Below are 20,076 nucleotides of genomic sequence, written 5' to 3' on the forward strand. Positions count from 1 at the left end.
ATCTTTTAGTTGAATAATTTTTAATTGTATATTAGGGCAGTCCTAAAATGTGTAAATCATTTTTGTATCAAGATGTGTATATTAATATCAAGTTGTGGAGTAAAACTCATTATTTTTTATTTCATGATGATTTCTTTCCTTTTAACCTTTTGAACATGTTTCCTGAATCATTCAGTTCAACACCTCATCTGACCTAAAGAAAATCTGTTTTTAAATATGTTGCAAAATGCAGCTCCACCTTCCGTTAACCTGGAAAAGTACTGAAGGGAGCCGGAGACATGGAGGTCACTTTCACTGGCTCAAACATAGATCTCTCAGCTGTTTCTAATCAGACCTGATTCTTCAAAGCCACGTGCCTGATGAGTGCTGGCAAATGTCTCTCACGATGTTTCCAGCTGGGCTGCTGGTGGAACCAAGTCTCTGCCTCTGCCACAGTTTTGGTGTATCAGACATAATCTTCTTGTTAGCATAAGGCCGTCCAAATAGCCATGTTGGAAATTAAAGAGTGGGCCTTCTGGAGGGCAGTTCTCGCCGAGGCTCTGGGAATGATCGTCTTTATCTTCATTGGTCTCTCGGCTGTTATTGGTGACAAAAATAACACTTACCCTGACCAGGAGATAAAAGTGGCCTTTGCCTTTGGTCTGTCCATTGCCACTTTAGCCCAGTGTATCGGTCACATTAGTGGTGCCCACCTGAATCCTGCTGTCACCCTGGGACTCCTGTCCAGCTGCCAGATCAGCCTCCTCAGAGCCTTTTTCTATATAATAGCTCAGCTTTTGGGAGCAGTGGCTGGCAGTGCCATCGTCTACGGTACCAGGCCAGAAACCACAGATTCACTTGGCATTAACAAGGTAAGGTGGAATCCGTCTGCTCCAAAATTTTCTGAGTCACACTTCCCTTGATGAATGACATTTAGTCCTCCCTTTTGAGTGGCGTTTGGGGAATTGCTTCTTGCCCTGGCCTAGTTTTCTGTAAAAGCCAGACAACTCATTGTTGGGGGGGAAGGTTCGGTGTTCACTTTAAGATATCCATGCTGACCAACTGCTGGAAATAAGTCATTCAATTTTAAATGTCACATTTCAATTATCACTGATTTGAACCTAGTGTGCCACAAAGACGAACACTCTGCCTTTGGATTCTTTAAAGCACCAAAAACATAGTCAAACTTTTTCTTTTTTTTTTTTTTTTTTTTTAAAGGGGATTTTTCATAATTTGGCGTGCAGAAGGGGAAGTGAAGGAACTCATCTGTATACAAACTGAAGGGTTTTTCCACTTTGCAGCTAAATGGAATCAGCCCAGGTCAAGGTTTTGTGATGGAGTTCCTCCTCACCCTCCAGCTGGTCCTGTGTGTGCTGGCAGTCACTGACAAAAGGCGTGAGGTCAGTGGATATGCACCCCTGGCAATCGGACTGTCTGTAGGGTTGGGACATCTTGCTGGTGTAAGTACATCAAAACATTCCTTCATTTCCCCTTTCATTAGATTGTTAGATGGTTTCTCCACATTGCTGTGGCCTGATACAATGGGTTTGCGTAGGATGAACCTGGCTTTAAAGGAGGTTTTCTTGTAATCTGATGCTGTGCAGCCAGACAGCCAAGTGGTGTTTTTCCTCTGATACGCTTTTCAGATCCGCTACACAGGATGCAGTATCAATCCAGCACGATCCTTTGGGCCCGCAATTATACTGGGGTCTTTTGATAATCACTGGGTATGTATAGTGAAGCTGTAAAGCAGATAATACAAGTGCAATAAGTGTATGTATGACTCACTCCCCTTGAAACGGCTGCGTTTTCTGTCCTTGTCTGTTTTTCAGGTGTACTGGGCAGGACCAATGAGCGCTGGTGTGACAGCAGCTCTTCTCTATAATTATCTATTGGCACCCAGAGACGAGCCCTTCAGCGAAAAATCAAGAGTTCTGTTCTGCAGAGGCTCTTCAACTGAAAATGAAGTTCGGGAGCCCCTCCTGGGAAGCACTACGGATGAAAAATGCTCAAAGGAGACAGTCTAAGTGGAAATGACTACTGTATTCAGATTATTTATATCAAATAAAGTGCTTTTTCAGCATGGGTGTCACCTCCTCTGTGATGGTCAAATCTTCAGCATCTTGAATCCCTGTCCTGGTTCTTCTCTTCTCCTCTCTGCAGACAAACGTGTACTGAAATAGTCGAGTAGGGGTTCAGTTGAGCAAATGTGGGAAACGGATGCCAGAAAATGTCACCTGGTATTTTGGATTATTCTGGGGGAAAAAAAAAATCCAGCTAATTAGTATGTTCCTGTTGGTATATCAGCTGTCTCGATTAGAACGGTGCCATCATCTTAACTCGAAGCATATCTGTGCAGCAGACCTGAACCCGGCAGTTACCTTGGACCTGCTGGTCATCTGGCAGACCGGTACTCAAATCTGTGGGCTCCATCTTGGCTCAGATGTGTGGGGTGAGTGCTTTTAGGAATTGATATCCCAGGGTTGTACCCCCCCCCCCCCCCCCCCCGCCACCAAGGCCAACTTTCTGTTTTGCTGTAGTTGCAGACTTTTGTTGTTACAGTAAAAGAAGTGACTGCATTTTAAAGCTTTGTTCTTGCCACACTTCAGCCTGTGCTGTGTGTGACCGAGTGCCAGACAGTTTTGATGTCAGATACAGCACTTTTGACAAAAGCACCAACAGATTAATCCCATTTGATGAAGATGTTGGTGTTCAAATCACCAGGAGTTGGTTCACAAATTCATTAATTTCAAAGACAATTTAAAAGGAGGAAAAAAAATTTTGAAACAATTTGAAGCTTGTTGTCAAACCACAATATTTTTTTTATTTTTATTTTTTTTTAAATCTATCTACATAGTTGTAAAGCAAACATTTTCTTTAGTCTGAATTGGTCCGCAGTGTGCCAATATACATTTCCTGCGTTCAGAAAGTGGTGGAAATGATTCAGGAGTTTCCCTCTCTGTTACATAATCTTTCAGTGTGTATGGGTTTTCCAGCAGTTCAGGAAGCAGGCACTACATATCACAGTTGCAAAGGCTACTAAACATGTGTCGGGCAGCTGAAAACAAATTGGAAGTGGCAACTTTGAGAAGTGGCTGACATTTTTATTAGTGTTTTCCTGGCACCATTAAGCCACTTCAAAAGGTGCAAACAAGACACTACCAACTTCTCTGGGTGTCTTGTTTGCTATTGCATGCATGTAGCGATGCAGAAATTGAAGGCATATTTATTATTTTTTTTTTTTTAAATGGTTAACTTTGGTAGAACGATACACCTGAAAGGTTTAAGGTGTTTCTGCTATCTCTGATGCCAGTACATGTTTTACATGCATACTGTATATATTTCATAAGAAAACGTAATTATGACAAACTGAAACACTTCCTGGGAATACATTGTTAAATAATCTGATATGAATGTATTTCCATTTACATAAAACTTTCTCAGGATGCTGAATCAATCCTACGTACTCAATGGGACCTGTTTTAATGCATAATTGAATGAAGGACTTCTGTGGAAATGTCAGCCGGCAGCACAGGTTAGTTTTTTCTTTTTTTTTTTTTTTTAACTCATTTCAGAGACGCTACACAGGATAGATGTAGCTCAATGCTGCTTTCATTCCAGGTGGGATGGCCAGCATGCAGAGGAATAGCAGCAGCTCTCATCTCCAATATCCCTCTGTATCCACCACCACCAGTCTTGTGAGCATGCAGGAATGTCCACGTGGTGCAGACGATGAGAAGATGGACGTGAGGTTGAATTAACGGGAGATGACAGCAGAAGCCCGGAGGTATAGCTTAACTCTGTCTGTGGCCGAACTAACAAATAAGCTTTAGAAATGCAAATGCCGGAGCGTCATGTTTTTAAACCAATGAATAGCTCATAATAGAGAGAGCAGAAAGCAACTTTTTTTCATAACAGTAAGCATGACAAGACGTGGCCATCTTGGAGGTTTCCTGTTTGGCGTTGTCACAAAGAACGGCCTGCTTCCATCTACGCCTGCGGTCTGTCACATCCCGTTTTATGGCCTATGAGTACATTTGATGGTTCACACACCCTGGGCTAATCATTGAATAACCATCAAATGACTTTCAACATTATTGTAGAACATTTCTCAAGAGTAAGCCGGAAGCCTGAAGGCAATCCAGCCAAGGTTTTTTAAGTAGATGTTAGTTATTGTTTGCTGAGCACCAATCAGGGCCGCGACAGCTGCTTTGGTTGGATGCACATCCCCTCATTGAACATGCTGTTATAGTGCTACGTGTGAGATGATCATTAACAAAATCTCTCCGTCCCAAATGTTTTTACAATGTTCTGTGAATTAGTAAAGGTCTAGCCTACATTTCTGCTCCACCTTCCACTTATTACAGCTTTTACCTGCTAAAATCCATGATGGAAAATCACTTGTATGCTCTGTGTGTAACACAAATGTAGATGCAGCATACAATAAATTCAACATTGAGTATGGGGAGGAAGTTAGACGAGTCTACAGAGGCAGAAAAGATCATTATTTCATTAAATGTAATTGCCATGAGTGGAACAGATCCGATTGCAAATATTTGTCTGCATTGGGTCTATACATCACTCCCCAGGCTCAGCTCGTTTTGAGGAAAAACGTTGCTTTGCTCTGGTGTTTGTTATCACAACGCTGTCAATTGGGTTCTTTTTAAGCCTGCATTTTTCAACTAACCAATGAAGGCTTGCTGTGTTGATGGGATTATCTCACTTATATGACACGGCCCTTCTTCGCATGAGTTTTTATTTTCTCAGACTGGTCATGTGATGGGGGCCAATCTAAAAATCTCCCTCCTTTGTGTGCTTAACCTCGGAGGTCAGTGCATTGTGTTTGGACTCTTGTTTTGGAGTTTGTCCTCAACAACATGGACAATGCTCTTTTTGTTGCGCCTCAGTCATTTTGTCTGAGAGTGTCCTTCATCAAATAATTTTGGCTCTTATGTTGGGCTTGATTATTCCATGATTTGGCTTGGAAGAGTGTTCAGCAGACCTCTTGTTATATTTATCAAGACAAAACAAACATGTAGGAATGGAAGTCCTACCACATTTTTAATTGATTCTACAGCGACCTATTAACAGTAATATCCAACAGTGTGGCCTTTTTAACAAACATTTCTGTGATAGAAAACCTTTTTTTGCACTAATAATTTCAACAATAAAACTGGCAATATTCTATATAAAATATAAGAGTTGTCGGGGTAGCCTGATATAATTTTCTGTGCTATATTTTCATTCCCCTTGTACAGCAAAACTTTTAAAACCACTTTAGCTTTATTACATTGAAAAGGGCTTTGTTGTTTATTATAAACCATTCCCAGACATACCATCATCCTGCTGTAAATACTCTCCACAGCAGCAAAATTCAACTGTTCTGACCTTAATAGTCTCCAACACATACTGCTTACTGCTCTTTATGTTTTTTTTATGTAAAACTAGAGACTAATTTTAGAAAGTAATGTCATGATTTCTTATTAGTTGGAGCAAAGGGAGACATTTGCTGTCAAAAAGAAATATAAGGAATATGGAAATATCATGCCATAATCTTTAGATGGACATACACCGGGTCTCTTAGTTGCCAACAAGACAATTTGGAAACTAATTGTATTTAGATGCAATCTTGACCCAACCACTAACCTCCTTCACCCTGTCCACACATCCTGAGTATATACTGAATGCTCCTATCTGCACCCTTCGAGTTACTCACCAAACTCACTCCCCTTCTGCTTTTCATGGTCCTTGTCAATGTTTCAGTAAATGATGTGTCAAAAGGGGTGGGGTGGCTGAGGATGTGTGTGACACTTGTGTACAGGAAGGTGTCAGTCATAAAGAAAATCATGTCTCACTACAGTGATTTAACAGAAGTATAATAAAAAAGAACCCTCACTTTCAATGTGACAGTATTCGCCTACATTCACGCAGCTTTAGTGTTTTTCTCCAAACATCAGCATAACACCTTCAGGGTCAGTTAACAGCCTCTGCAACTGCTCCGCTATAAACACATGTCACAGGGTGAATGGTCCCACTACTGCAAGCTACTTCAAAGGTTCTGACCCGTGAACCTGCTGCTAAACAGAGATAAAAACAGGCCGAAGTCTTCACGTTGCCTCTGTTACACATGCAGACGCAATCCCTGATTCATATGTAAACCAAAGGGTCACTCCACCAGCAAAGTCCAAACAAAGGTTTGAGAACGGCTGTCACTCAAATTACCAGGTTGTTTTTAGTGCACTGAATAATACTTTGTAACAACCAAAGTAATCTCATTAAGACACCTTATTTAAATGAGTTTTGTAAATACAGCATCAAAACATGCTTATCAAATTGGTCCCGATATGATGATTAAATCAAACACATGCATAGACCTTAAATTTATGTGATTGAAAATATACCAATTGTGCTTGCAGGTACAGTGTAATGCACCATTGGTTTTTATGTTTCGTGTGATATTGTATAACAGTAGATCCCATTAAAGAATGTATGCCCTGCAGCTCAGTATTTGCACTTTAAATTGTACGCCCAATACGCATGAAAATGTGCACTGACAACCACACAAGTAAAATTACAAAGATATGACTGCTGTGACCTCTGTGAAGCCTTCTCATACTGAATGCCAAAATGACCTTAACCCTGTCTCAGACTGCACCCATGGCCAGGGCACAGAGTTTAACATTATCTGACTGATAAACCTTGACCAAAAGAAAGCTGTAAAATTCAGTGATGGTGGCTGTGAGGCCGGCAGATGTCACATAAAGTAGGTTCTCAGTAGCTGCACGTTCACATGAAGTAAAACGCTGAGGGGATTATCATCAGGAAAGGGTGGATTTCAGGTTTATCCTGCTGTGGATACAAACCTCACACTCACATACACACAGGCACAGTGAGAGAGAGAGAGAGGGAGAGAAAGTGGGGGAGACTATTTCATGTGTGTGAGCAAAGCAGTCTTTCATCTGGAGGCTCTGACTATCGTGGACATGATGGTGTGTAACACTGCCTCTCTGTGGCCGAAATGGATTAGGCTTGCGTGTTATTAAAGGAAGTTTTTAAATATTTTCTTGTGTGCCTGGGAATCAATAAAACCATTCATTAACTGGCTAAACACTAAATGGAGCTATAATCAAGTATACATTTAATAATTGCATCGACTACCTCATGTGACAGCCAGGTAACTGTTACACACTTTGCACACTGACTGTTATTGTATTATATTTCTATTGCTGCTTGAGATTGTCCTGTTTATTGTATTTTTAAACATTTTTTAAATTCTATTTATTTTTATGTATGCGCGCATTCACTGTGAACAGCAAATAAGAATTTCGTTGTGAAGGGAAACGCGCTTCTTTACTGCACATATGACTAACACTTTAAATCTTTGAATCTTGATCAAGTTTTGAATAAGTGTTGTGAAACGGCAGGGAGAAGCTTTAGCCAGCAAATGCATTTGTTTATGAAAAGACTGGAAATGGAACAGTATAAACTCCGAGCCGTAGCGCTCCTGAATGCATCCCTCCCAACCACGGAGGAAACCGGAAAGAGTTTGGCGTCACTTCCGGTTTCAACTGTACAAAGATGTCGCCGGCTTTATTTAATTTTGTCGAGGCGAAAGATAAATTTACGGTAAGAAATGGCTGAAATCTCAGACGTTTTTGAAAGACTTGCCATTAAAGAACCCCGTTTCACAGTTTTAATCACAAGTTGTACTCACGTCCGTCTCTGCAGGCGAAGCTCCCAGTCGGCACTGTAGTTATAGCAGTTAGCGAATGCTAGCTAAGCTAACGAAAACGCTCTCCTGAGTGTGTTTTTCTTCTCATAAATGTCTTCTCCTTTTCTCTCACTACCTTACAGGCTTCTGCCAGGTTCGCCCTAACTGGTAAAACCAGCAAACCTTTGATAAACGCTTTCAACCAGACCCCCGGCAAGTAAGTGATATTTATTCAGCCTCTGTGGTTGAACAACGTCAACACCTTTTCAGCCGCCTTAATTGGTTTAATATGAACGCATAGCAATCACTTGTTTTTGTGTCATTTTGCAGTGAGACAGAAAAGAAAACCACACTTGACCAGGCACTGCGGGGCGTTCTTGGTGATCAGATTGTAAGGAAACTAGTAATTGTCTTCTTTTTTTTGTTTTAATCCCAACATTTCGATTCACGACGAGACACAAAAGTTTGCAATCTGTCTTTCTCTGCAGATTGAACAAAAGTCAAGCTGTGATGACTACCTGTCTCTCATCTACCTGAGTATTGATGCCGTTACAGAAGGTATATTGTCAAATTAGCAAAACTGTTAGTGTGTAAAACTGTCAATATGTGAATTTTAAGTTTTAATATTTGTGGCAATTGAGCTCCAGCCAACTTGTTTCTGTCTCTCTGTGAAGGTATCTGCTCTGCTACGACACCTTTTCTCCTGCTGGGAGATGTACTGGACTGCCTTCCTCTCGACCAGTGTGACAAAATTTTCTCTTTTGTAGAAGAGAATGTCTCCACCTGGAAATCTGTAAGTAACATTCAGTAAAAACAGTAAAATTTCTCTATGACAGCAGTTGAAATGGTTGTCCACCATAATGTAGGTCGTGACAAAACTATATGCTCTCATTTTTTTTTTTTTTGCAGAACTCCTTTTATACTGCAGGGAAGAACTATCTGTTGAGAATGTGCAATGGTAAATAATATATCTCGCACTTGTTGTTCATCTGGACTGAAATGTCCGAAAGACATGACCGTTTGTGACACACATGTCCACCTCTGTAGATCTTTTAAGGAGGCTGTCCAAATCTCAGAATACTGTATTCTGTGGGCGAATCCAGCTTTTTCTTGCTCGCCTTTTCCCACTCTCTGAGAAATCAGGTAAGAACAGTGCTGTGTGTGTATTGCCTTTGAATAAATAAGACCACAACAATCCCTCAGAGATGTAATGCCATATTTAATACATCATTCTACCTGGGAAACATACTCATACATTAATTTTGTGCATATTCTGGTCTATTTGTTTTTTTTTTTCTAGGTCTCAATCTACAGAGCCAGTTTAACCTGGATAATATAACAGTGTTTAATAAAAATGAACAAGAAAGTACCTTAGGCCATAAGGTAAACTGTCAAGAGTTAATTATGATTTTTGAGCATTTTTCATAATAAAGATTAATTGTAATCTTATATTGTTATTCTGTGTGTATAGCACACAGAAGAAAAGGAAGATGGTATGGAGGTGGAGGAAGGAGAAATGGGGGAAGATGATGCTCCGGCACCATGGTAACTTCAAGTATTCTTACAGTTTGATACTCTGGCTTGCATCATTTGCTTTTATTTATTTTAATTAAAAAATTATAATAATGCTTTTTAACTTTATTTTCAGTTCCATTCCGATTGACTACAACTTGTACAGGAAGTTCTGGACACTGCAGGACTACTTCAGAAACCCTGTGCAGTGCTATGATAAATTCTCTTGGATGACATTCCTTAAGGTAATGTGCCTGACAAAAAAAAAAAAAACTGAAGATTTACTGCACAATGGGTAAATCATAACAAATGCCACAGCAGGTGCTAGAGACATTACTCCTTTTTGTCCTGCTCAGTACTCAGATGAGACATTGGCAGTGTTCAAGAGCTACAAGCTAGATGACATGCAGGCCTCTAAGAGGAAGCTGGAGGAGCTGAGAGCATCTGGAGGAGAACATGTCTACTTTGCCAAGTTCCTCACAAGTGAAAAGGTGAGACAGTTATGTTTTTCAGTATTGAATATGTTCTCTTGTTTTTACTTGTTAAGGCAGGTAGTTTACAACAATCCATGCCTCTTTTTTTTTTTTTTTTTTTTTTTTTTGTCTGTCTTCAGCTGATGGATTTGCAGCTCAGTGACAGCAATTTCAGGCGGCACATTCTACTTCAGTACCTCATTCTCTTCCAGTACCTGAAGGGTCAGGTCAAGTTCAAAAGGTGACGCAGTCCACTGACCTTGTGGCACAGTGAATGCACATTTAAATTTGTGTTGAGGGGAAACTATCATTTGTTGGAGAGTCATGTTGGATGTCTTTTTGCTTGTGCAGCTCCAGCTGTGTGCTGAATGATGATCAAACTACATGGATAGAAGAAACAACTAAACTGGTTTATCAGGTCAGTCCTAAATCTTATTGACATCATACAAATAGCTTCTGTAAACCTAATTGTGTCTCATCACCTTAGCTGCAGATATTCACACATCACCAACAGAATTTAGCTTCGCTGTTTACACTGGCTGGATTTGGAGAGGTTGTGCTGTAAAATCTGACTGTTTTGTTGCAGCTGCTGAGAGAGATCCCTCCTGATGGAGACAAGTTTGCAACCATGGTTGAGGTAAGCCTTATTCTTCTCTGTCGTGCTTATACTAATATTAAATAAAGCATCTCTGTAGCCGCTCCCATTCAGAAAAGTTAGAGGTCTTTCTACATATTTGACATTAAAATGAATTCTTTCAGTTTATTTTTTCCATTTTTGACAGCACATCCTCAACACGGAGGAGAACTGGAACGCCTGGAAAAATGAGGGATGCCCGAGCTTTGTGAAAGAAAGGTACAGCAACTTAAAGTTCAGTTATTTGTGTATATGACATCTGAATGCTCCATGGTAGAGTAACAACTGATCACACTTCTTAACAGGACAGTAGATGACAAACCCAAAAGACCCACCAGGAAAAGGCAAGCACCAGAAGACTTCCTGGGAAAAGGGCCTGACCGCAAGATTTTCATGGGAAAGTACGTAATCTAATACAGGGCTGAGTGGTTAAGAGGGGAGACGGGTGTTTTTTGTGTCTGTGTGGCTGAAGACACTGTATCCGTCCACACACATGCCCCTTTCTAATGAACCAGAAGATGGTGAAGTGATGGTAAAGAATCTGTGTGGGTGGTGGATCAGCAATTAACGTCTGAGCTTAATATTATAAAGGAGTTTTAAAATGACTCATCTAAATGGACTTATGTGTTCATGTCTACTCCAAAAACAGTCATATCTGCAGAACTAATAAGCCTCCCAGCAGCCTCAACCATCCTTTGTGTTTGGTCCTTATTGTGAGCAGAACTGGGTGTATATTAGGACACATTACACCGAACCATCTCCGGTGGATGGCAGATGAGTCTGCTGCTTTGATGGATGAGTAGAACAAAGGTTTTTCACTTCCATCCTTAGGTCAACACAACACAGACACCAATGACTGTCACCCTGACACTTTCACTTACATAAGGCCCTTCAAAAGACATTTTGCTGTGGTGGTTCACCTTTTAAATAATCCCTTTAAGGTTGTGATGACATCATACAGAAATGTTCCCATTTGGTTTAGAAAACCAAATGAATCAGAACAGAACCACAAGTACACACTTCTCTCTGGCATCTTTATTTAAATCTTCGTATCAGTTTAAAGAAGTGCCCACGATCCAGTGTGTTGTTTTCTGGGAAGTCAAATGTTCACAATGCCCTGCATTCAGTTTGTGCAAAAAGTGTAGAAATCATAATCATGTTGTATACTACTTGTCATTGTGTAATTTCTGTACTGCAAATTCCACACATGGTTAGTGTGCAGTGCTGCAGGTTCTTCTTTCTCATACTTGCTCTTGTCTTTATGTGGCCAACTGCAGCAGCTGATCATGCTCATGATCTCTCCAGGTTTATGACCGCACTGCATTTTCCTGCCCCTTGAACTTCAGATATATGAACTAATAACTTTCTTCATCTGTGGATTGCTGCTATAATTGAAGCTCGTTTATTTTGTTAGTGATGAGCTGACACGACTGTGGAACCTGAACCAGGACAACATGGAAGCCTGCAAGTCAGACAGCAGGTGAGTAGTTCAGAAAGCAAAGTTGCAGTTTCCACCTTTAATCAAATTTACCTTTGAGCATTTATTTATTTTTTTGTTTGTTTCAGAGAGTTCATGCCCTCCCTGGATGAATTCTTTGCAGAAGCCATCGAACAGGCAGACCCTGCAAACATGGTGGAGGAGGAGTACAAGTAAGTTCTTCCTGTCAAAACTGTCCGTCGTCAAGAATACATTTCAGTTAAAGATGTACAAAAATCTTAGAGGCCACATTCCTGGTTTCCTCTCAGTAGCTGTATGTATCACTCTTTCTTCCTGTGCGTCCGTGCAGGGTTGTACGGAACCCAAACTATGGCTGGCGTGCTTTAAGGCTTCTTTCCAGGAGAAGTCCACACTTCTTTCAGCCAACTAATCAGAAGTTTAAGAGCCTGGCAGACTACCTGGACAGCATGGTCAGCAAACTGGCCAAAGAGCTGCCTGTAAGGATTTTTTTTTTTTAATTTAGTTAAGAAAATAACAAATGTGCTTGTGACACCTACAGTAACTGATGACACTGTCCTTTTTGTTTTTTTTCCTACATGCAGAAGGATATCCCCTCTGAAGAGATCAAGACTGGAGAAGAAGATGATGATGATAATGGAGACAATCTTCTCAAAGACAGCAATGACAGTGAGTTTGAATTGTCATTTGTTCAACATGACACAGTTGCACTTGCACACGTTTCCATTCTAAAAGTGAGCTGGACTTCCAAATTAGTTTGAACCCAGCTTGACTTTTTTTTTTTTTTTTGGGGGGGGGGGTATTTAACCTAATTGAATCACTTTGTCCACCATGAATTAACTCATTTCCATCTTTTGTAGCTTGATTCTATTTTTATCCTCCCTATTGTGTCTTTGTTCCAGGTCCAGGCATACAGAGCAAACTGGTGACGAACCAGCAGATGGATGACATCGCAGCCAAACTGGGTGCGCAGTGGAAAACGCTGGCTTCTCATTTGGAGATGAAGGCGGCAGAGCTGCGGGAGATCGAAACAGACAGCGAAGACGTTGACATGCAGGCCAAACTGCTGCTCGTAGCCTGGCAGGACAGAGAGGGAGCACAAGCCACTGTGGAGAACCTGATCACAGCTCTTAATGCTGCAGGATTCTCCCAGATCGCAGATAGCCTCAGTGAGGCTTAAAGTAGACCATTTCTTACTTAAATCTGTTCCTCCGTTATGTTGCAACATCCTTTTTAATACCAAAAACAATTGGAAACTAAAATTTTTCTATGTAGTTGAAAGTCTTGATTCTTACTGTAGAACATCCAATAAATGTTTTTTTTTTTCTAAAAAAACATGTATTAGACCTTTCATTATGACAGTCTCACATCAACCACTCATATTTTGGTATAAGATTTTATTTTCACCACCTATGAGAAGCAGTCGGGCAATAACTTATTACAGAGTGTTGAAGGCAAGGGCTTACACACTGGCAGGGTGAGCGGAAACCTGCATGGAGAAACAAATTGAAGCAGAGCATTTTAAAATGTATAGATATCCAAGTCTGTAATCCGTGTCAGCAGCAACAACAGTGTTCAAGGCAAGTAAACCACCATGGTCTTTATTTATCTGCACACAGTTCACAAGGACAACCTGTTCTGAACCAGCTCCCCCACACTTCCCCCAAAACAGCATTAATGAGGTTTTGGCAGAAATAAGCTCATCTGTTACTACATCTAAGAACAATTCCAGGAGATGATGCAAGCCGAGCACTTAAGACCTTCGACTGAACCCGTATTTCCCAGAGGGCCAACAGGTGAACAAGATCTTGACAGTGTTAAGTGAAAGTCTCCATAATACATCTGAGAAGATACAAGCCAGAAAGTCAAGGACAACGGCTTGGCCATTTTGTACAATTTGATTAAATGACTAGAGAGAATATTTTGTTTTTATGATATGAGCACCTTTTCAAAGGCTTTAAAAAATATACAATGTGTATAAAACATTTAATGAAACTGCAGAGCTAGGCTTAAAAACCTCATTCAAGGCTTCAGTCCAGAGATTGCCTCATCAATCTCCATTTCAAAGCCTACAAAGGTTGAATATTGAACACCATTTGACAATTTGTTTTACAAGCATCTGTGTTGGTTACAAAAAACAACAAAAAAAAAAAAACCCTAAGGTAATCAGATCTTTAAAGACACCAGTTTTATTGCACATCTATGCAGACAGTGCTTGGAAATGGCAATTTGTATACGTGTTGGATGTTGTCTTTGTCTTCTAGGAAACCTTCCACAGCTACTGTTCCTCTTCAAGTATTTCCAGCCGCCGGGGGCCGTACAGTAGAACATATGCTATATGCCAGTCTCCGCCACCAGACAGTCGAAGGATATCCTCTGGAGACACCAGACTCACCTTGTCATCATCAAACTTCACCCACTCGTCTGGTAGGGAGAGGCACCAAAGAAAAAAAAAGGGGAGACTGAGTTCCTGAAGATCTGTGTATGTTTGGATTAGGTTACAGTGTGAGGGATCTAGTTACCTTCTTTCCTTTTGACCCATCCCACATAGTGACCTGATGAGCTAGAGCGGCCTTGGTGTGTCAGCACAGCCTGCAGGTCATAGTAGCCGCTGTTGTTGGACCCAAGATCTGGAGATAAACAGCACCATGTTACAATTTCTGCAACTTTGGCTCAGAATGGACTGAATGGACATCTTTGACAGGAAAATCCAATCTCAACTGCTGCTGCACTACTAAGCAATGTGACGACATTTTTCATTCCAACTGGGATGACTGTATGTTCCTCATTTTGTGTGGTGTGTAAATTCTTCACTGAATTGGAAACAAATGGTGACAAAAACATTTCATCAAGTGTCATGTTGGTGTCGCGTCAACCTACCGTCAGAGAAGGAGAAAGGCTCATATTTCACTTCTTTTGCTCCATCTGGTTTCTTCAACAACTGAGGCAAAAAAATAAATAACACTGTACTGAGACGCTGCACAGAAATGTCAATTACTCTGCATGTTTAAAAAGAAAGTTTCCTTTACCTTTTGCTGCTGTTTTTCCAGCTTCTTGTCCTCCACTTCCTTAAACTTTGACCTGATTGGCAGCATCTTCTCCTGGACCTCTGCGGTGCACAACTCATAGACATCCAGCATGAGTGGGAACTTGACATCCTTCACGAAGAGACAATACAGCATTGTTTCAGGATTTAACTGGCTCTCAGATTGACCTCTGCTCAAGACACAGTGACCTCAGACAAACCTTAAGGACTTTTGCGTTGACAGACTCCTTCTCTTTGTAGTAAAATCTGACCATCTGAACAGTCAAGTAGGCAGGGAGACGGCTGAGTTTTGACTGGTTGAACAAAACAAACAGAAAACCCAATATCCAAAAGATAAATACATTTCAAACTCCAGTTTTTAAAAGGACTTAATCAAATTTCTTAAATATCCAGATGAAAAACATCAAACTTACAGATTTTATATACTGGGCATTTCTTTCCAAGGAGGGAGACATTTTTGTGATTTCTTCCTGCAGTCTCTGCAGTGATAAAACAGACAGAAATGTCATTAAATCCTCATTAGTATCTCAAACTGAGCATGACTGGGTCCAGACAAACACACAGCAAGAACTCTTAACAGCCAAGATACACAAGATGTGTGACAGCTTTTAAGGAAGAAACAGGAACAAGTCACCTACCAGCCTTAGTCCTGTTGCAAGGTATTTAACCTCTTGATTGATGAAGCAGCTGAGCTGCAGCTGGCTTTCCTTGCCATTGATCGGCTCCTCCTCTTCCGACTCTGTGCATTTCATGCTAAATGAGAGTTAAGGAAGTTTCTGTCGGAGTGATGGCACAGATGTCTTCACTTCATCTTTCCTTTTTTCAACACAGTTATAATACTACACATTGCTCTTTGTGACACAGACTTTTAGGGTCAAACCACACTGAACTGAGATACGAAATGCCTCAAATATGTGATCCACAAAGGATACCAAGTTTCAAATTCAACACCAAAATACTGGTCAATGAAGTTCTTCTTTGAGGAGGCAGAGGCAGCTTCACTCTCAGTGTCCATCTAAACATTGAACAAACATAATCACGTTATTTTTCCTTAACCAGGCAACTTTTGATATGTTTTCATTATAAAAACATCACTTTTTTTTTTTTTTTTTGCTGAGTACCTCCATGGGTGTCTCTGGCTCTAGTGGCTCCAACTTTTGCTGAAGAACTCTCATCATCTGTAGCCAGCACTCGTTTGCATCCTGGGGAAACAAGACAATTATTTGGGCACAGATACAAAAGATGCAGCTTTATATATTCCACTAATACCGAGGAGGAGAGAATTTTGCTGAGGAGAGTCTCACCTGCTGAAGGTACTGTCCCTGGTCCCCCTTCTCAGCAAACTGTGGGAAGGCCATGTGGAGGAACTGCAGCAAAATAATGGGTGGGAGGCTGGACGAGGTCTTGTCCATGGTCTCATATAAGTCACGAAGAGCTGAACACAAATTAATTGTAGATACAGCAGTAAGTTTCAGACAAATATATACCTTTACAAGATGAAATCACTATGTGTCCTACCTGCTGTGATATATTGTGATGGGGCATTTGCACCTGAAGACCGCAAAGCACCCGAATACCTGCAAAGAGAAACAGACGAAATCAGCAGGAAAGCTACCAAAGCAAAAACAATAAAACATAGGGAGGTACCATTTTTAAGTGAAAAGAAGGAAACCTTTGAAAACCCACCTTCTTAAGGCAGTTTTGAGCTCTGGTACAGAGCGCAAACACTGCACTGTGGCGTTCATGTAGCAGGTGTTGCCCAAGTTTGTCAGCCCACAGGGCAGCTCCATCTGAATGTAAAGTAAGAGTGAGCAGCTTTTCAATCAACAAATACTAAGAGATTACAGTACCCTGTGATGGAGGATCCACATTTTAAACAGGAGAAAAAGTTCTGTTCAGTTTTTAAAATCGCATCCTTATTTAAAAAGCTTACTTCCTGGACCATTAGTGCAGAGTAGCTAGTGACTCATTATGTTGTAAGCAACTGCCAACATAAAATAATTACATTTGTGTGGGTTGCAATAAAGCGCTGGCAACATCACAGCCAATCTAATCAGCAACTCTCTTTCCCTTTAAATCGTGACTCTCTGCAAAGATGGACTGGCAATTTCCTAACTGAGATGACACTGCAGGCCGAACAGCAGCACAGCATCAGGTGATACAGCAGTTTGTAGAAATCATTGTGCACTTTGTGTTTCTTTCCTCAAAAAAAATTAAATCTGCTATCTGTGGCAAAAATCCATGCCAGTAACAGAACACCTTCGAGACCACATTCCTCTCTGAACTACACGTCTTCATAAGTGATGGTGAATGTCATTCTTCACTGCAGATAAGCTCAAAAGGGAATATAGAGTACATTTAGTGTATTCTGTCTTCTTGGTTAACATCACATGGACAATAACGCATTTAGAGAGGCCATGTCAGCACAGAAATCATCCATCACCATATTTGTTTATGGTATACTGGTCATTTTGAGGCTTATTCACCGCTGAGGCCAGCTGCTCCTCAGTCATGTCCTCCACAAACATAGGCCGGACAGCAGGCTCCTCAGGCAGGGCATCTGCTGAGCCCATCATCAACAGAGTCATACCCTAAAGGAAGAATAAAAACAACAGGAACAAAACATTTACATTTACCAACTCATTTCTTAAAATGACCTGCCAATGAAGACGTGTTTATTTAAAATGTATGCATATGTACTCACATTTTTCAGTTTAATGTTCCCCCACTCCTCATCCTAGAATTGGAGACAGTACATTGGTTAACTCCACAAAAACCGATTGAGGCAATGCATGCATTTCAATATTTATTCTGCAACAATCAAAGTCTGCAACACTTTCACAAGCTTTACTCTTTGCTGGGATCCGATCAAAGTATAATTGTAAGCTTTGCTCAGTTGGTGGCACGTGACAAGAAGACAATGAATGCTGCCTAATATTTAAAAAACAAACAAAAAAGTGTAAACCTGTAATGCAGCGTTTATGCAGATCCACAGTGTGTGACGGTTGTTTACATGTGTACCTTCAGGGTGCCTCCCTTCACCATGACCTTCTGTCTGTCCGGCTGGACTCCTGTCAGGGCAAAGAGCTGAGCCTTGAAGACCATGGGTGGTTCCTCAGTGTTCAGCTCCACTGCATCAAACTTCTCTTTGCCCCATTTCACATTCACTACAACAGAGACAAAGACACACACACACACACCTGTACATCAGCCTCCCATGGTGGAAAAGCTAGACTGAGTGAGAAAACTTAGTATGACACAGCATCTTGTTGGCTCCAGTGAAAGTGTTTCAAGCTGTCTCGATGCTGAGACACCATCCAACGCACTGACGGCTAAAAGCACAACGTGACAGCTAAGAAATACTTCAGCTGTTTGGGAGCTAACTGGAAAGCGACACTGTGGTCGGTTGAAAAAGTTAAAAGGAGATAAATAGCATTTCCTGACAGCAAGGTCTTGTTATTTCAGCACCTTTAATCTTCAACCAGTCGCAACGGCAGTAGAAAGCTTACAAACTGTTTACTCATGATCTGGCTAGCTGTGGTCGATGCTACCTGAGCTAGTGAAGCCGCAGTGCCATTATTTACACAGTTGGACATGCTAAAGGCTCAAACCTCGAACCCTAACCAGCAAATAAATCAATGTACGCTAAATTAAAAGGCGACGACTTTAACCGACTATTTAAAGCTCACTAGCTGTTTAACTGTTCCGTGGTTAACCAAGCTAGTTGACAGTTAGCTAGTTCTGTGGGTTTAGTCAGCAGTTAGCATAGCCGGCTTCAGCCAACACGTCTTCCAAACACCGTAAGCAACAAAACAACACGATTCCTGCGAGGTAGTCGTTGTCTGTGCAGCCTTTCTTCCTGATATTGTTCTGGAAACCCACCGACCTTTGGTCCTTTCCGGATCGAACACTATCTGCTGCCGTCAGTATGCTAAAACTACATCCCATGCTAAAGCTAGCTTAGCTAACAAGCTAGTGTAATTTACTCCGCTGGGCAAAAACACGTGCAAGTGGTGGCGTTTTCTTATTCTTTGTCCGTGGCAATGAATGTGTTGTGATAAAACGACATCCTACCTGTAAACACAGGCATGTTTGGCAGGCTTTTACTTCCTCAACCCTGTTTATTCCTCTTTCGATCCACCGGGGCGCGAATGAAGAGTTGGCTAGTTGTCGGTCTGAACTTCATTCAAACAGAATGACGCTGCAACAACACGCTGGGAAGTTATCGATGAGCTCCAGCATCTGCTAGCCTCCCTGCCGCCTGCGACGCACGCAGATTAAAACGCACACAGATTTGTTTTTGTTGTTTTTGTGTTTTTTTTTTTTGCCTAGATTATTTGGAATCAGGTTAATTTGAGTATATATGAGACTTTAACATTTACAGCGTTGTTGGCAATGATTGGTCAGCCAACAGGACTCCAAACAGGTGATGCCCCCCCCATCCAAAAAAATCCGCCTGATCTTGATGAATCACAGTTTTGCCTCCATGTCTCTGTTCCTCCCTGAGATGTCACCCACTAGATCATCATCAAATAGGTGACTATTTAATCTGGCCCCAACTTGTTAAAAAAAAATCCTGCACAATCCTGAAGTAATAGCAGGTATCTGTGTGGATTTTAGCACACAGAACCTCCTCAGGCTTGTCCTCAAGATCAGAAAAAAAAAACAAAAAAACAAAACCTAATTTCAAACTTAAAAAAAAAAGAAAAAACCTCGCCATTACATATACCCAGACCTCAAATACATTAATGCAAACCAACCACAGTTTGCATGGTTATATCTGGAGCTTCTAGAGCCTTCAGGGCAGTTTCATAGTATTCTAGTTTTAGGATAGTTTTATATATGGCCTGATGATAAAATATGAAACCAATTATTTATATCAGCAGTGAAAACTACTAGTATACAATGAATGATAAAGATATGTTTATTGACATATCCATCAGTGCGGACTCCAATGCAATTTACCATGCAAATTATCCAAGACAAGAGTAGATCATAGTTCCAGTGCTTTTTTTTCTTTTTTTTTTTTTTTTTTTTTTAAACTGAACAAAAAGTTAGAAATGAAGGTTGTGGAGGTATTTCCATAATCCTTATGTCTCTCTCATTATATACACATTGTGTGTGGTGGGGTCTGCATTAACGGGACATTACCTTGTCAGAGAAACAACTTTTAAGTGTTAACACGGACAATCATTGACACAGAAGAGCTTGCTTTAGACACAACATCCAAAAAAATTTTGATGATATGAACCGAGTCTGGGGACT

At 40.9% G+C, this 20,076-nt stretch overlaps 3 protein-coding genes across 5 annotated transcripts; 2 read left to right on the forward strand and 1 right to left on the reverse strand.

Moving 5' to 3' along the window:
• The first annotated feature begins 488 nt into the window (after positions 1–488).
• LOC115057631 (aquaporin-1-like) lies at positions 489–2,006 on the forward strand. The gene is made up of 4 exons (XM_029524799.1): positions 489–851; positions 1,281–1,439; positions 1,626–1,706; positions 1,812–2,006. The coding sequence occupies exons 1-4, from the start codon at positions 489–491 to the stop codon at positions 2,004–2,006; spliced, it is 798 nt and encodes a 265-aa protein (XP_029380659.1).
• A 5,528-nt stretch (positions 2,007–7,534) lies between these two features.
• Positions 7,535–13,092, forward strand: thoc1 (THO complex 1). Of its 2 annotated transcripts, none has more exons than XM_029525188.1 (21): positions 7,535–7,605; positions 7,834–7,907; positions 8,021–8,081; positions 8,179–8,248; positions 8,365–8,483; positions 8,600–8,648; positions 8,738–8,833; positions 8,991–9,073; positions 9,162–9,235; positions 9,339–9,447; positions 9,559–9,693; positions 9,816–9,916; positions 10,027–10,093; positions 10,262–10,312; positions 10,458–10,528; positions 10,615–10,710; positions 11,724–11,789; positions 11,876–11,959; positions 12,097–12,244; positions 12,350–12,434; positions 12,668–13,092. In XM_029525188.1, the coding sequence occupies exons 1-21, from the start codon at positions 7,558–7,560 to the stop codon at positions 12,943–12,945; spliced, it is 1,965 nt and encodes a 654-aa protein (XP_029381048.1). In that variant the 5' UTR covers positions 7,535–7,557; the 3' UTR covers positions 12,946–13,092. The 2 variants fall into 2 exon arrangements, with proteins under 2 accessions (XP_029381048.1, XP_029381049.1); XM_029525189.1 differs by having other exon boundaries at positions 12,353–12,434.
• Positions 13,093–13,164: 72 nt separating this feature from the next.
• On the reverse strand, positions 13,165–19,019 carry usp14 (ubiquitin specific peptidase 14 (tRNA-guanine transglycosylase)). 2 transcript variants are annotated; one of them, XM_029525034.1, is made up of 16 exons: positions 18,886–19,019; positions 17,833–17,978; positions 17,516–17,548; positions 17,298–17,402; positions 16,498–16,601; positions 16,330–16,388; positions 16,116–16,246; positions 15,933–16,013; positions 15,744–15,826; positions 15,450–15,564; positions 15,225–15,290; positions 15,012–15,104; positions 14,795–14,923; positions 14,646–14,706; positions 14,288–14,395; positions 13,165–14,189 (listed from the first exon to the last, which is right to left on the reverse strand). In XM_029525034.1, exons 1-16 carry the CDS (start codon positions 18,899–18,901, stop codon positions 14,044–14,046), a joined length of 1,476 nt encoding a protein of 491 aa, XP_029380894.1. In that variant the 5' UTR covers positions 18,902–19,019; the 3' UTR covers positions 13,165–14,043. The 2 variants fall into 2 exon arrangements, with proteins under 2 accessions (XP_029380894.1, XP_029380895.1); XM_029525035.1 differs by lacking the exon at positions 17,298–17,402.
• Positions 19,020–20,076: the final 1,057 nt, after the last annotated feature.

The sequence above is a fragment of the Echeneis naucrates genome, chromosome 17 (genome assembly GCF_900963305.1).
Source record: "Echeneis naucrates chromosome 17, fEcheNa1.1, whole genome shotgun sequence".
In the NCBI taxonomy this organism is placed as follows: Eukaryota; Metazoa; Chordata; class Actinopteri; order Carangiformes; family Echeneidae; genus Echeneis; species Echeneis naucrates.

Excerpts from the sequence above, each read along its gene's own strand:
- usp14 (XM_029525034.1), bottom strand. Across the intron at positions 16,602-17,297 it reads AGGAGCAGCTGGCCTCAGCG|ATGGAGCTGCCCTGTGGGCT; the intron begins GTGAATAAGCCT and ends CTTTACATTCAG. Across the intron at positions 16,014-16,115 it reads AGGGACAGTACCTTCAGCAG|GATGCAAACGAGTGCTGGCT; the intron begins GTGAGACTCTCC and ends TTGTTTCCCCAG.
- LOC115057631 (XM_029524799.1), top strand. The coding sequence starts at position 489 with ATGTTGGAAATTAAAGAGTGGGCCTTCTGGAGGGCAGTTCTCGCCGAG. Across the intron at positions 852-1,280 it reads ATTCACTTGGCATTAACAAG|CTAAATGGAATCAGCCCAGG; the intron begins GTAAGGTGGAAT and ends TCCACTTTGCAG. Across the intron at positions 1,440-1,625 it reads GGTTGGGACATCTTGCTGGT|ATCCGCTACACAGGATGCAG; the intron begins GTAAGTACATCA and ends TACGCTTTTCAG.
- thoc1 (XM_029525188.1), top strand. The coding sequence starts at position 7,558 with ATGTCGCCGGCTTTATTTAATTTTGTCGAGGCGAAAGATAAATTTACG. Across the intron at positions 7,606-7,833 it reads AGGCGAAAGATAAATTTACG|GCTTCTGCCAGGTTCGCCCT; the intron begins GTAAGAAATGGC and ends ACTACCTTACAG. Across the intron at positions 8,834-8,990 it reads CCCACTCTCTGAGAAATCAG|GTCTCAATCTACAGAGCCAG; the intron begins GTAAGAACAGTG and ends TTTTTTTTCTAG.